This window comes from Rhinoderma darwinii, chromosome 2 (genome assembly GCF_050947455.1).
Source record: "Rhinoderma darwinii isolate aRhiDar2 chromosome 2, aRhiDar2.hap1, whole genome shotgun sequence".
Lineage (NCBI taxonomy): Eukaryota > Metazoa > Chordata > Amphibia > Anura > Rhinodermatidae > Rhinoderma > Rhinoderma darwinii.
In genome coordinates, this window is record NC_134688.1 from 398,458,103 (window position 1) to 398,474,457 (window position 16,355).

Sequence of the window (16,355 nt, forward strand, 5' to 3'; positions counted from 1 at the left end):
CAGGATATAGAATTTTAAAGTCATGTGATGGGAAGGCACAACATGACATTCTACTGAATTATTTATAATAATAAAAATAGTCATAAGTAGTGGTGTACCTATGGGGGGGGGGGAGTTAACAGACATCTGGGCCCCTTTACGTTTTTTTTTTTTTAAGCATTTGGTGCCAATGCAGACAATGGAGTGGCCGCGTTTACAGACGCAGTTCAGCGCAATGACCAGGGGCGTCCCTAGGGTCTTAAAAGATCAGGGGCACAAGCCCCGAGCCATATATTTACCCCCCTCCCCATATATATCGGAGATATCATATCTATAAGACTAAGGCTCCTGGGGCGTGGCCAGGCACTGATGTGAGCGGTCGCACGGAACTTCGGCTCTGACCAGAGACCCCTATTATTTATCCTGCGGAGGAATTACTGTTGCCACCATTTCTTATAACTTGCGGAGAAAGGGTAAGAGACCCCTGAGGAGCAAAATGGGTCCGTCAAAAGCGGCAGGAGCCGCGGAGAAGTTGAAAGAGTTTGCCCGAGGTGCGGTCCAAGATGGCGCCCGCGGCGAGGCCTCACAGCATGGAGCAGAGGGGCCGGCAAAAGTTCCTGGAGGGCAGTCGGAGTTACGCCCTGCGGCTGAGGTAACAGCACAGCCTGGCCTGACATTGCAGCAAGTATCGGAGACGCTGCTGGCGGCGATATTAGAGACCAAGACCTCGGTCACGACAAAAATAGAGGAGGTTAAGGTGGATGTGGGTCTCCTGAGGCAGGATTTGCACAACTTGAGGGACCGAGTCGAGCATGCTGAAACCAGGCTGTCTGACCTGGAGGACCATACAGCTAATATACCCCGCACTCTTCGAGACCTCTCTGGAAAGGTGGATTTATGGCGCCAGAAAGCGGATGATTTGGAGAACAGGCTAAGGAGGAACAACCTTCGCATTATAGGCCTACCAGAACGAGCAGAAGGACCCCGTCCGGACGAGTTTACAGAGAAATGGCTGAAAGATATGTTTCCAGATACCGTGTTTTCGCAGGCTTTTGCAGTGGAAAGAGCGCACAGGGTGCCGGCGAGGCCGCCACCCCCTGGAGCGAACCCTCGACCATTCCTGGCGAGATTGTTAAATTGTAAGGATCGGGATCTGGTCCTGCAGGCAGCCAGACGCAAGGGGGCCATTAAAGTGGACAACGTCACGGTGTCGATTTTCCCCGATTTCTCTCCGGAATTACAGCGGCAACGTGCATCGTTTGTGATGATTAAACGAAAGCTGCGAGACCGACAAAGTCCATATTCTATGGCTTATCCGGCCCGCTTGAGAGTCGTCGATGGAGATCGAGCAGTATTTTTTGCCAACCCGGAGGAGGCGGATGAATGGTTGCTGAGGAATATGAGGTCGCCTAGAAGATGAAGGTTTTCTTGGGGACTGGCATGGTGAATATGTATCCTGAACAGACTTTTGTTGTCCTGCATGTGGGGATAGGTTATACTTGGGAGAGATATTGTTTAAAGAATCCTATCATAATGCTTTATCTTCCTGTATTATGCCTAGTAGGGGGATCGGAGTTCAGAATGGTTCCAGATCATATATTATTCCTGTTAAGATACGTGATTGTAGTAGGTTACCGAAGTGTTAATAGGGGATTCTGACTAACGGGCGGTTGTTCCTCTTATTCTGTGGCACAGTAAAGCACATTACAGGGGGGAACTGGTTGGAGTACGCAGCCTGATTTGTGATTCCACTGTGTATATTCCTTATCGGTGGAAGCTACCCCCTGCATATATAGTATATAGCTATTGAGCTCCTGTTGAGCTTCTGATGGCTAACTGGGTTTTTATGTGGTTCATGTTTTTGATCTCTGTTTTACACTATGTCAGAAAACGAGTACCTTACATTTTGAGAGCGTATCAGGGAATGGCACTACCTAGGGGGAGGGGGGAGAGGGAAGGGCTGTTATCAGTACATAGAGAGTGTTCTAAGTATGGCGTCACTTAAGTTCTTGTCCTGGAATGTGAGGGGCATGGGGACTCCAAGGAAGCGGAATATGATTTTTTCTGTGCTTAAAAATGTGAACCCACATATAATCTGTCTTCAGGAGACGCATCTGACAGCAGACACAGTACAGCTTTTATGTAAGCCCTGGATTCAGTGGAGTAGACACTCTGTTAGAACTTCTGCCTCTAGAGGGGTATCTCTATTAATTCATAGAACCCTTAGGTGGGAAGTGATGCATACCAGAATTGATCCTGAGGGGAGATACGTATTTGTGCACGCCAACATTAACTTTACATCTTATGTCATAATGGGGATATATAACCCACCGCCAGGGTCTCTGGCACTACTTAGGGAGGCGGTTTCTTTTGCTTCCGCATATCAAGAAGCCAGAGTGATCCTCCTAGGAGACCTGAACCTTATAATGGATCAGGCTATTGATCGGTTCCTGTGTAGTGGAGAGGGGGACGTACGACAAGGGGTCTCCCCATTAGCCTCATTAATGGAGGAGATAGGCTGGGTAGATCTGTGGAGAGTTAGTCATATGGGACTTCGCGAATTCACTTGTCACACACCACAATTTGATGCATTGTCTCGTATAGATTATATTTTTGGCACGCCCTCGGTATATAACTCTATGGTGAGCATTGAACATCTTCCCAGAGCAATTTCTGATCACAGTCCGATTCTTCTGCAAATGTCATTACCGGAGGTTGGTAGGAGGGGGGCCCTTAAAATTCATCCGTTTTGGCTCCAATTAATCAAATCGAACGATAGAATCCCAGATCAGCTAGATGTCTTTCTCGAAGCACATAGGCAGGAGCAGAATGGGTTATTACGATGGGATACGCTGAAAGCGTATTTGAGAGGCTGCCTGAAATCATCAATATCTTTTGTTAAGCGCTCCTCGGCCCAAAGGGAAAGGGATTTGGCGGGAAAATGTGGAGAATTGGAGGCCGCGTTTGTGGGTGATCCCTCCCCACAAAACAGGGAGGCTTGGCTCTCGGTGGGGAGAGATTATCTTCTAGTACTACAGGAGAAGGCGGAACGTAGAATCTTCTTCACTGGCCAATCCTTTTTTGAATTGGGTAACCAATCCGGCAAACTCTTGGCTCATGTGGTGAGACAGAATACCTTGTCTCCTCCAGTGTTGAACATTCGAAACGCTCAGAATGTTTTGGTTCATACCTCCCAGGAGATAGTGGCTCAATTTGCAGACTTCTATAGGGACTTATATACGTCTAGGGCTGGGCACTCAATGGAAGACTTGGAGAAATATTTGGATGACATGCAGTTTCCACAGTTGTCAGAGGAGGGTTGTGAGTTACTGGAGTCCCCCTTCACAGTAGAGGAGATTTCTGAGTGTATATTGGATATGACTAAAGGGAAGGCCTCGGGCCCGGATGGGATTCCTCTGGAAGTATATGTTCAATATATTGAGGTTATGTCAGCCCAACTTCTGTCTCTATTTGAGGCGTGCTTATTGGCGGGGGACCTGGCGGATTCTATGAAAGAAGCTACCATAGTAGTTATTCTGAAACCAGGCAAGAACCCAGAGGATTGTGGTTCTTACCGTCCCATATCACTGCTTAACATAAACTATAAGATACTGACTAAATTATTGGCCAATAGACTAGCGCGGGTCATCAATGATGTCATACACTCTGATCAGACCGGTTTTATACCAGGGAAATCCACTTCGGATAGTATTCGCAGAGCTCAGGTGGTTACTCAGATGGGGGGGTGGGAGCAGCAGGATTTGGCGCTGGCATCCTTGGATGCTGCCAAGGCATTTGACTCTGTTGAGTGGACATACCTCTGTGAGGTCCTCAGGAAATTTGGGTTTGGAACCAACTTTATCAAATGGATTACGACCATATATAAAGAGCCTCGAGCCTCGGTAGTGGTTAATGGGATTTTGTCCCCATCCTTTTTGCTTCATAGGGGTACGAGACAGGGGTGCCCATTGTCCCCATTATTGTTCGCACTTGCCATAGAGCCCCTGGCTATAGGGATTCGAAAAGATAGGGCCCTTCAGGGAATCCGTATCGGACCACGGGAAGACCGCATAGGATTGTATGCTGACGATATGCTGCTGTTCCTGGCCAACCCGAATGCCTCACTACCCAGGGCTATGAGATTGATGGAGGTGTTTAGCAGTTTTTCGGGCCTGCATGTTAACTGGAGTAAGTCCTTTCTCATGCCTCTCCATTCTAACAATTGTGGGTGGGGCTCACATTTTCAGGGTCTACAAGTGGTGCATAGTTTTAAATATCTGGGAGTTTGGATATCTAGGGATAGTTCACACTCATACGATATTAATGTGTACCCTCTACTTTCTTATTTGAAAGATAAATTTGCAGTCTGGAAGTCACTCCCCTTATCAGTGGCAGGTAGAATTAACCTAATTAAAATGGTAGTGCTACCTAAACTGCTATATGTCTTGGAGCACGCGGACACAATGGTTCCTAAAAAGTTCTTTAATTTGGTCAACTCTTTATTTACTCCATTTATCTGGGGAAAGAATAGACACAAGCTCAGAATAGACACTCTGCAGAGGCCCAAACAGAGGGGGGGAGCGGCACTACCGGATGTGTTTTTATACTACTTGGCAGGTCAACTTAGATATATTAGGCTGTGGATGTTGGATGATCCATTGCCCAATGCCGAACATCATTTAGCACATTTTCTCAGAGTATCTAACTTATGGCCCGTTTTAGAACCACATGATTTTAGCCCTAAGCATACGTTACCGTTGATTAAACTGGCGAAGCAGGTATGGGCTCATGCAAAATCACTGTTGAAATTTAAAGATACGGTAGCAGAGTTGCCGTTGTGGTCCAACCATGGATTACCTCACTTTTTGGGATTTCAGGATCATGCATTCTGGGAGGGTTTAGAGGTGACACAATTGAAGCATTTGAGTACTGGAGATGGACACGCGTTATCAGCCAGGGAGATACAAGATACATTCCAGGTGCCAGAGAGGGATACATTTAGATGTGTACAGCTGCATCACGCTCTTAGGGCCCAATTCAGACACGCTCAGACTTTGATTTCTTCCCTACCCCTTCTAGGGGTGCTTCGAACACAAGGACCGCGGGGCCTGATATCAGTAGTTTACACGTTCCTGCTGTCTCAAAGGTTAGCACATGCGGGATGTGCGGTGGAACTCAGATGGAAGGGGCTGATTCCGAACCTGACTGAGGGGGATTGGCTTGATGCAATGTCTTCACACCTCGCGGTTTCACCAGCGGCTAATAATAAAATGACGCAGCTTTACATCATCCATAGATGTTATATAACTCCTACCAGGCTATTGCATATGGGCAGATCTTCCTCGGCTAGCTGTAAAAGGTGCCAGCATGATTGGGCAGACTTTGACCATATGGTATGGCACTGTCCGGTAATATCTAAATTCTGGAGAGAGGTCACAGACTTTCTCTCATCAGTAACAGGTAAACGAGTCCCCTGTGAGCCTGGACTATGTTTGTTGGGACTGCTCCCACCAAATTCCTGGTCACACTATGAAGATATATTTTTACGGGAGACCCTGTTCATGGCCAGAAAGGCTATTGCACTTCGTTGGATGGGAGATCTTTTTCCAACGGTTCCACAATGGAAATCACTGCTCAACTCAGTAATACCCTACGCTAATTTAGTATACAAACATAGGGGATGTCCGTATAAATTTCTGGAAGTGTGGGGTAGTTGGTGCTCATCGCCTCTTGCATCATTTAATGTAGGTGACCTCAGGTCTTCCCTAAACAGCCTTGGGGTTTAAGTGAGTAAGTAGGGACGGGGTAGCGGGCCCCAACTGGGGGGGGGGGAAGGTTCAATAGTAGTTTGGACGAGATCAGTCCTGGATTGTACAAGTATTTATAACAGAGTGGTATATATTTGCATTGCTTTTGTTCCTATAAATGTATTGGTTATTCTCAATAACAGACCGGAAAAGGTTGTACCATTTCTTTTTCTCATTGTGTAACAGAGATCGATGTTGTTGTTTGTATGGTTATGTTACATTGGAATAATGGGTTTCTTGCATGTCACCCAAAATGTTATGTTTATCATACCTTGTGCACTGTGTACTTTCAATAAAATGAGTTTAAAAAAAAAAAGACTAAGGCTCCTATAGCTACACTGCTGGTTAGAATTGGATGCATTGTCTCAGCAGACAGTATAATACATGATAGGCTTAGATACATGGCCCCAACAGACAGTATCACACATGATAGGCTTAGATACAGGGCCCCAGCAGACAGTATCACACATGATAGACTTAGATACATGTCCCCATTAGACAGTATCTCACATGATAGACTTAGGGCTCATTCAGACGAGCGTGAATCTCGTCCATGTGTTGTGTGTTGAAACAACGCACAGCACACGGACCCATTGATTTCAATGGGGCTATTCACACATGCGCGAGTTTTCACACAGCGAGTGTCCATTGCGTGAAACTCACTGCATGTCCTATATTGATGTATTTCACAACATCCGTGTCCGTGTTTCAAGCATCAATTACAATGAAAAAAAAAAAAGTGCTTGCAAGTGCGTGAAAAACATATGCCACACGCAAAGCACAGATGCAAAACGCAACCCACGCAACCAGATTTATGCACGTTTTTTAACCTTGTAAATCTATCACGCTCGTGTGAATAACCCTCAGGGGCGAATTTGGCATTTCTGGGGCCCCAAGCAAAGTTATGTCTCGGGGCTCTAATCAAGCACACGGACCCATTGATTTCAATGGGGCTATTCAAACATGCGTGAGTTTTCACAAAGCGAGTGTCCATTGCGTGAAACTCACTGCATGTCCTATATTGGTGTATTTCACGCACTGCATGTCCTATATTGGTGTATTTTACGCACTGCATGTCCTATATTGGTGTATTTCACGACATCCGTGTCCGTGTTTCACGCATCAATTACATTGAAAAAAATGGGCCCAGCAGTACGTATCCTTGTGCTAACCCTTAGGGGTGAATTTGGCATTTCTGGGGCCCCAAGCAAAGTTATGTCTCGGGGCTCTAATCAAAGAGACCTGTATAGCGTTCTCCACACAATGCCCCCTGTATACAGTGTCACAACCCCCCTGTATGGTTCCACACACAGTCCCCTTGCCATACATCCCCCTTGTAGACAGTGCCATGCAGTCTCCTGTACGTAGTCCCACATACCCTCTTTGTCTCAGCAGACAGTATCATACATGATAGGCTTAGATACATGGCCCCAGCAGACAGTACCACACATAATAGGCTTAGATACAGTGCCCCAGAAGTCAGTATCACACGATAGACTTAGATACAGGGCCCCAATAGTAAGTATCCTTGTACTAACATATGTCCACCACCCCAAAAAATGTGTGTGTGTGTATGTGTATATGTATGTGTATATATATATATATATATATATATATATGAGACAGCATATCTGTAGCACTCTGACTCTATAGCTATGGATAAGATTAGATACAGTAGCTCAGCAGACAGTATCACACATGATAGGCTTAGATATAGGGCCCAGCTCGCTGACATTGCGGCTCCACGAACCAGGAAAGGTAAGAATAATAATTGTTTTGCTTTTTTATGTGTTACTAATTTTTTTTAGACTACAAGACATGACTTTTTGTCTCTGACACGCAGGATCGAGCTGTAATCGATCACATCTAAGTTCATAACTTAGATGTGATCAATTACAGGTAGATCGCGGGACCCTTCTTTCAATGAACCCTTAAGTTCCCGCACGATACAGCTGCTCTGTATACAGAATACAAAGCAGCTGTATCTCATAAAGCAAAAATAATTTTTAATAAAAAAGTATTTTTAACCACTTCATGCACCATGACGTAAGTGCACGTCATGGTGCAGGGGGAGAAGTATGGTGCGGGCTTATGCACTGAGCCCACTCCATATGCTGCGGGTGTCAGCTGTGTATTACAGATGACACCTGGCACTAACGGCCAGGAATAGCGATCGCGCTGTTCCTGGCTGTTTAACCCCTCAAATGCTGCGGTCAATCACGACTCCAGCATCTGAGGCGTTATACAGCGGGGGCTTCACTCTCCGACACATCATCATAATGAAGACAACCAGGTCTGCCTTCACTCTGCCTGTGGCAGGGCTTAATTGAAGCCTGTAAAGACTGATTATATATACTGCAATACATTAGAGGGACTAATAAAATGTGTAAAAAAAAAAAGTAAAATAAAGTTTTTAGTAGTGGAAAAAAAAGTTAAAAAAACCCTGCTTTTCCGATTTTTCCTCTGTAAAAGCAGGCAGCGTATCTGCCCTGCTAGCAGGGCGGCCTCCTGGGATGACGGTTTCATCCCAGGAGACAGCTGCAGGCTGTGATTGGCTGAAACGTCATCCCAGGAGGCCTCGCTGGAGGGAGGGACACAGACTTCTGGGTAAGTGTGAGTTTTTTATTTTTCTCAGTTGAGTTTTTTGTGGCGGAATCGCTGCGAACCTGCCGCAAAAACGCAACAACTGCTATTTGTTGCAGGTTTTACCTCCCATTGAATTCAATGGGGAAAACCCGCAACAAATAAGCAGCATTTATGCAAATATATATATAAATATGTGTCTGCACAGATGTGGCATATGCAGCTTTTGCAATTTTGTACAAAAGATGGCAGGACTATAGTATGAATCAAGTACTTTTACTATTGTGTCACCCCTATTTCCTCTTCGCTTGTAAACTACGGGAGCAGTGTTCTCATTACAATTATTACTTACTCAGTAACCTCTGAATTGTAAAGGGCTGCGGAATATGTGGCGTTATATAAACAGGCATCAGTAATTGTAAAAAAAAATGTCAAAGCATAATAGAATTTAGAGAAATTAAACTGTAATATTTCTATATATATGGAAATATAACAACCCGCTCTCTAGGCTCCCAATGAATAATTATCTTTGTTCTTCGTACACAATCTAAGCGTGTTACGAAGCAATATTTATATCACGAATAACACCTGGGATCAATTATTCAAAGTGTTACCCTAGAGCTCATTCATATAAGATAATATACACCAAATTGTGGTGCAGTTTTCCGGGCTGGAATATAAAAATTAGCAGGTAAAAAAAAGGTCATATTTACCCTTAGCCATGGATTTCCGTCCCTCTGACATCCTGCAGCTTGGCCTACTGGGATGAAGTTTCATCCCATGTGACAGCTGCAGCCTGTGATTTGCTGCAACGGTCACATTAGATGAAACATCATCCCTGGAGGCCGGGCTGGACGCAGAAGCAGGGAGTTCTGGGTAAGTATAATTTTTTTTTTTTCTGAGTTGTGATTTCTGCAGAGGAATTGCTGCTTTTCCAGCGCAAAAATCACAACATCTACTATTTTTTTTGCGGGTTTTACCTCCCCATTGAATTCAATGGAGAAAACCCACAACAGAAAAGCAGCGATTCCACAACACAAATTGACATGCTGCGGATTTTAAAAAACGCACCGCAGGTCAATATATGAACGTTTTTTTCAATGTGTTTTTTACGCAGTGTGTGGATGAGATTTGTTCTAATCCCATCCACTTTTCTCCTATTGTAATATGCTGTGGACTCTCCGCAATGAAATACGATGCAGAAAATATGCAGCATTTACGCTACGTGTGAACCCAGCCTAAAACAACGCTTATATTTATAGATCTGCTTTGCCAAGTTAAGCCAAGCTATAAAAGCCTTGCCAAAATGAACAGTCTTATGACTAATTTCTTTTCATTTGTAGAGTAAAAGGACACTTCAGACATATCGCCTCAGAGACAAATAAAAGGGTGACACGGCACTACCGTATTAATTTTAGGCAGTATACCCCAATTCTGAGGTATACCTCAGAAATACCTCTATATTCATAAGACACGTTTTTAATATAAAGTACCATAAAATGATTTACTCGTGTCATATTAATATGTGAAAAAACCTTGTGGGATTTGTTAAAACAGGAGTACAGTACGTTAATTTATGTGCATCCAGTAATCCCCATGCGTCCTGCCAACCGTATTCCATCACCATAATTACTAAAGGAGAGGAATACATCCTAATGCCATGTCCCTCCTGCCTGCGCCTTTCCCTCTCCTCATCCAGAACATTTAATAAAGTCACCTACCACTATAAGTGGATGTGTGGCCTTAAAGGCTTTTTTTTTTTTTTTTTTTAAAACAGTTTTTATTGAGTTTTTCCTTAAAGGCTTTGAAAAAAAATTTTTTTTTTAATAAATAGATTAGTCAGTGTGATTAGTGCAAATTTGTAATTAGTGTTTATTTAAAAAAAAAAATCGTTTTACTATTGGAGATACAGCTGTTCTGTATTCTCTATACAGAGCAGCTGTATCATTCACTTTAGACTGAATCCGTCAGTTCCGTGGATCTGACAGGTTCAGTGTCGGCGGGTCACAGACATGCAAGATCCACCTGTAAACGATCATATCTAAGTTCCGTAACTGCCATTCACTTTTTTGGGCGTTATGGAAACAGCGTAGCCCAGCGAGGGTTGAGGGGGCCCCATTCTAGAGATAGGTGCGGGTCCCAGAGGAGGGACACGCATCTATCTGACATTTATGGCATATTCTATGGATATGTCATAAATGTCCCTGATGGGAATGTTTAATTACTGGAGTCTTTACCTTGCTTATGAGTTGTATAATTATTTGTCTATTGTCTTATATGTATAATGAATACAATATTTTCTATTTTTATATAATTAGATGGTTATATACAGCACTCATTCTTTATATGTTGTAATTATAACTCAGCAATTGACTCCCACTTCAGCAGATGACAATATAAACAGTCCTAAAGACCCTCAAAGTCCATCCACTTCACTGCATCCAGAGTAGATAGGAAAAAAAATTAACCCTTTCTTTGTTTACAACTCTAAATTTAGATGGGAAAGTCATAAAATATTTAATTTCTGATTTTCTCAATCGAGTCTATAGATCGGAGTATATATTTATATATAAAAGAAAACTTACTCTTTGATTTGTTTTCTGTTTCCATCTTCAGAGACTCTTGGGATGCCATAGTAGGTGGAATTTTTTTCCCCATTGTCTATAGGAAACACAATACAAAGACTTATTTAACAATTTTGAAGTCCAAAAAATACAAATGTCGATCTAAAATGCAAATTGAGAACATTGTTATAAACCTGAGGACCTATCAGACAAGATTTGTGTTTTTTTTTCCTATATTCACCTTTGAACACTATTTTACACTTAGGGTATGTGCACACGTAGTGACCAAAAACGTCTGAAAATCCAGAGCTGTTTTCAAGGGAAAACAGACCCTGCTTTTCAGACGTTTTTTGACCAACTCGCATTTTTCACGCCGTTTTCGCTGCGTTTTTTACGTCCGTTTTTGGAGCTGTTTTCATTGGAGTCTATGAGAAAACAGCTCCAAAAACGTCCAAAGAAGTGTCCTGCACTTCTTTTTACGAGGCGTAATTTTACGCGTCGTAATTGCCGTACGACGCGTAAAATTACGCGTCGTGGGAACAATACAGCGTTATACCCATAGAAAGTAATGGGCAGATGTTTGACAACGTATTTGAGACGTATTTTCAGACGTAAAACGAGGCAAAAAATGCCTCGTATACGTCTGAAAATAGGTCGTGTGAAACCAGCCTTATAGTTTACATGAAAAAAACGTACACTGTATTACTTATCTTGGTCTGTGCACCCAAAATTCTTTGTTACATCAAACACTGTATAGAAATCTCATGTAGGAAAAAACAAACTCACCCAGAATGTAGTGCAGCAAAGTGCGCTGCATTATAGGAACTGAACTAAGGCTATGGTTACATGATGTTTACCAATGTATTCATAGACTTTTCTGGCCTTTTGACATACATCTGGGTGGTTATGTGTCAGCATACCTTTTTTTTTACCTGCATTGGAAAGCATTGTCAACTACAATCTTCAATACAAAGCAATGCATAAAAAAACACCAAAACCAGAAGTAAAGATGAGGCTGGACGGCAGCACGGAGGGCTTAAGGGAAAGCCTCCATGACTGCCATAGGAGGGAAGGTCAGCCAATAGGAAGGGAAAGGGTTAGTGGAGGCAGGGAAAGGGAGGAGACGGAGAGGGGAGGAGTCGGGGGTGCGGTATCTGTTCCTCCCGCTGTTTTCGGCATTGAGCCGGAAGCAGCGGAAGGAACAACAGGTAAAAAACTAGCTCCCACCCTCCCGTCCTAAATTGGGTTGTACTTTTGGGTTGGGGTTGTTTTTTGCGTTTGTCTATTTTATTGTGCATATGACGTATGCTTATGTAACTTGTGTTTCTCATTTTCTTTGGAGCAGGTCCGGGTGTCATGGCAGCTGGCGAGGGGAGTCCTTGAGGTTGGTCAGTACAAAATGGTGGGGGGGGGGTCGCATCGGGGGTATGCGTCCCCCAAAAAGGTATATCATTTGAAGACTTCATAGGGTGTTATCCCTTTGAAGTGGTCTTCTGGTGGTTGGAGCCATCTGCAGAGGTGAGCGGTGCCTCCGAGCTGGTTTACGGCTGGAGGTAAAGAGTTGGTGGTGGTTTGCAGATGGCTAACTTAAAGGAAAACCGGTGTAAATGGCTTCAAGGACTTCCCCTGCTCTGTTAAGTGTTAATAATGTTGATTGTTATTTCTGATTCTGACCCATGTTGGGTCATGTGAATTATAGAAGGAATTCTCTGGTCGAATTCCTAAAGGAGTTATCCGAATGTTTCGGATTAAATTGCATTTAAAAATAATGTAAATTAATAAACGGCTGCTGTGGCCATTTCACATCCAACCTCGGTTGTCACCTGTCGTTATTTGGTGGTGGGCGAAAAAGAGGGAATAAAAGTTAAATGGTTTAAATAGCACATGACTCTACTTAGGCCAGTCAAGCGTATACTGTGCAGTATGTGATTTTTACAGTGGGAGTCAATGGCTGACGTATGTAACTGTATGGCATGCAGTAGCATAGCTCCGGGATATACTTTTGCAAGGAACATGCACTGAAAATGAAGTTTGAACAAACCCTAAGCTGATAGGAAGGAGGGTGTGTCTGTCAACAAGTTGTTGACTGAGTCCAAAAGCAACAGGCAGAATTGTGAAGAAAATGTGTATTTCTCCCCACAAGATTAGTGTATGATTAGATAATTCAGTGTCACTGCCAGGTATAAAAACAAGATAGACTTTTCTGCGTGGTCTATACAGAAACAGATTAATTTAACTAAAAGAATATGCTTTTGTGCCATGCTCTTCCCTTGAATGTAAATATATTTCTTATACAGGTTACTGGGTGAAGATGGAGGCAGGAGTATATCCCATGCTACAGGTAAAGCTCAATTGTCAGGTTGTCCTGAAATATTTCTTCAATCTCACGTTTGTTACCCAGCTTTACCAGAAACAAATTCTACCTACGGTTTACATATATTTTTGGAAATGTTTACTTTTACCTGAGTACATAGTTAAAGAGGCTCTGTCACCAGTTTATCACTTCCCTATCTCCTACCTAATCGAATAGGTGATTTAATGCTGATAACGCCTGTGTTTTTTGTTTAAAAAAACGTTTATTATTTCCAAGGTTATGTTCTTTTTTAGACTTATGCTAAATTTATCTTAATGACCAACTGGGCGTTTTTTTCCTTTTTACCATGTGGGCGTTGTATGGAAAACTGTATGACACTGACCAATCAGCGTCATACACTTCTCTTCACTCCAGCCCAGTGTAAATCACAGCCCAGCGTGATCTCAGCTAGAATCACGAGATCCCGCTGTGACGTCACTTACTCCCGCAGGTCTTTCACCAGAGCATCAGAAGACGGACCAGATATCGCCTCTAGCCGTGCCGGGACGATTATCCTCCTCAGCAGCAGTTGTGGCTCCAGTGTGCTACTGAGTGATCATCTAAGCTCAGTACTGATCAAATCAAAGTTCATCAACTTGGCTGTGAATGGCATTCTGCGGCTTGCTAAATACTGTGATAAATAGAAGCTGCAGAAGCAAAACATTCCAACAGTTTCAATAAAAGCTAATTACAAAAGGGATTTTTATGTTAAAATGCATGCATTACATAAAAAAAGAAGTATAGCCCCCAAAGGTGTCCATAGCCTTAAAGGCTCAGTTACAATCTGCGTTGAAGGCTCCATCAGGAGCCTTCCATTTTTCTGCTCATACGAGGGAACAAAAAACAGAATTTACAATGCAGGTGTGAACTCAGCCTGAAGTTGGGTTCCAGCGACTAGAATAAAAAAGGTGATAGAAAACAGGGCATCTTTCTTCTGACTTTACAACAAGTGTTCAGGATTTATTGGGATAGTCCTGGTGTTGTCACACATCTGTACTAATATAAGAGACTGATCAATTTATTTTACTCGTTTTTTTATTATAATGGTGGCTGCTGTGCCTGACACATTTGATTGGGGAGATTCTTTTGCAGTAACTATTTTTTGGCCACTGCAAAGTGCTTACTTTTGGTAATTCTGTGTCCTGGACACAATGATTTGGCCATTCCATTGTGAATGTTATGATTGTGCTGGCACTACTGTTATGTCACAGTATGGTCACTTCACTGAAAAAAATCTGCCAGGTGGCACTACTGTATAGGTACCATGTAGCAATAATGGACAGTCTACTTTCCAATGTTGATCATAAAGATTAAAACGGGAAGTGGATTGTAAAATAAGTTAGTGCACCATGGGCTTCTATGGTCCTACACAGCTGCTAGTCATTATTGGGGCTGCCAAAAGGCAGTTAGCTGGGCTTTTATATAAGTACTATGTAGCAATAATGGACAGTCCACTTTCAAATGTTGATCAGAAAGATTAGAACGGAAAGGGGATTGTTAAATTTAATTTAGTGTACCGTGTGATTCTATGGTCCGAAACAGCTGCTAGCCCTTATTGGTACTACCAAAAGGCAGTTAGCTGGCCACCTCTGGTATATAATAAAAGAAAATCCTGTGATATTTTAATAGGAAATACCTAGGAAAAAACAAACTGATACTGTAGGTTAAAGAGGCTCTGTCACCAGATTATCAAATCCCTATCTCCTATTGCATGTGATCGGCACTGCAATGTAGATAACAGTAACGTTTTTGTTTTTTTTTAAAACGATAATTTTTGCCCAAGTTATGAGCAATTTTATATTTATGCAAATGAGCTTTTCAATGGACAACTGGGCGTGTTTTCTCGTATTTCCAACAGGGCGTGTATTGTGTTTTTACCAACTTGGCGTGTTTACTTGTTTTACCAACTGGGCGTTGTGAATAGAAGTGTATGACGCTGATGAATCAGCATCATACACTTCTCGTTGTTCCCACCCAGCTTCTTTCACAGCAGACACAGCGTGACGTCACCCACAGGTCCTTCAACCTTGTCGTCAGACAAAGAAGATACATCGGCTCCAGGCGTCCAAAAGGTTAATATGCTCGTCACTAGGGAGTTTGCTATGCTTACCTGCACATGGTGGTGCTGCTGCAAATTCAACTGTACTCTGACGCCTGGAGCGGATGTATCTTCTCTCTTTCGACGCCAAGGTTGAAGGATCTGTGGGTGACGTCACGCTGTGTCTGCAGTGAAAGAAGCTGGCTAGGAATGATGACGTCACCCACAGGTCCTTCAACCTTGGCATCGGAAGAGAGAAGACACATCAGCACCAGGCGTCAGAGAGTACAGTGCAGGGTATGTGCAGGTAAGCATAGCAAACTCCCTAGAGACGAGCATATTAACCTTTTGGACGCCTGGAGACGATGTATCTTCTTTGTCCGACGACAAGGTTGAAGGACCTGTGGGTGACGTCACGCTGTATTTCTGCAGTGAAAGAAGCTGGGTGGGAACGATGAGAAGTGTATGATGCTGATTCGTCAGCGTCATACACTTCTAATCACAACGCCCAGTTGGTAAAAACACAATACACACCCCGTTGGTAAAACGAGAAAACACGCCCAGTTGACCATTGAAAAGCTCATTTGCATAAATATAAAATTGCTCATAACTTGGGCAAAAATTATCGTTTTTAAAAATAAAAAAAACTTTGCTGTTATCTACATTGCAGCGCCCATCACATTCAATAGGAGATAGGGATTTGATAATCGGGTGACAGAGCCTCTTTAATGTGGAAGTTAGATTATGAGCTCCAATTGGCACAATGACTGATGTGAGTGATGACAATCTCTGTACAGCGCTGCAGAATAGATTGGTGCTATTTCAATGAATAAAATAAATAAATTAACATACTTGCTCTTATGCATTTTGGGCATTGGCAACATGTTAACCATGAATATTATTCCTTATAAATACTGCCGCCTGTTAGACATGAAAACATCTGCAGAATTCAGAATGTGTAGAAGATGTATACAAACCAAAAAATATAAATGGTCCAATACTAATATACCGGGTATAAGTATGGAGCTAGA

General features: G+C 42.9%; 1 protein-coding gene across 2 annotated transcripts in view; it reads right to left on the reverse strand.

Moving 5' to 3' along the window:
* Positions 1-16,355, reverse strand: part of SH3KBP1 (SH3 domain containing kinase binding protein 1) — a 337,971-nt gene that overhangs the window by 65,779 nt on the left and 255,837 nt on the right. For both annotated transcript variants that reach the window (XM_075854029.1, XM_075854030.1), the window contains one exon: positions 10,955-11,030. In XM_075854029.1, the coding sequence (XP_075710144.1) occupies positions 10,955-11,030 (76 nt within the window). The remainder of the gene's footprint in view (positions 1-10,954; positions 11,031-16,355) is intronic.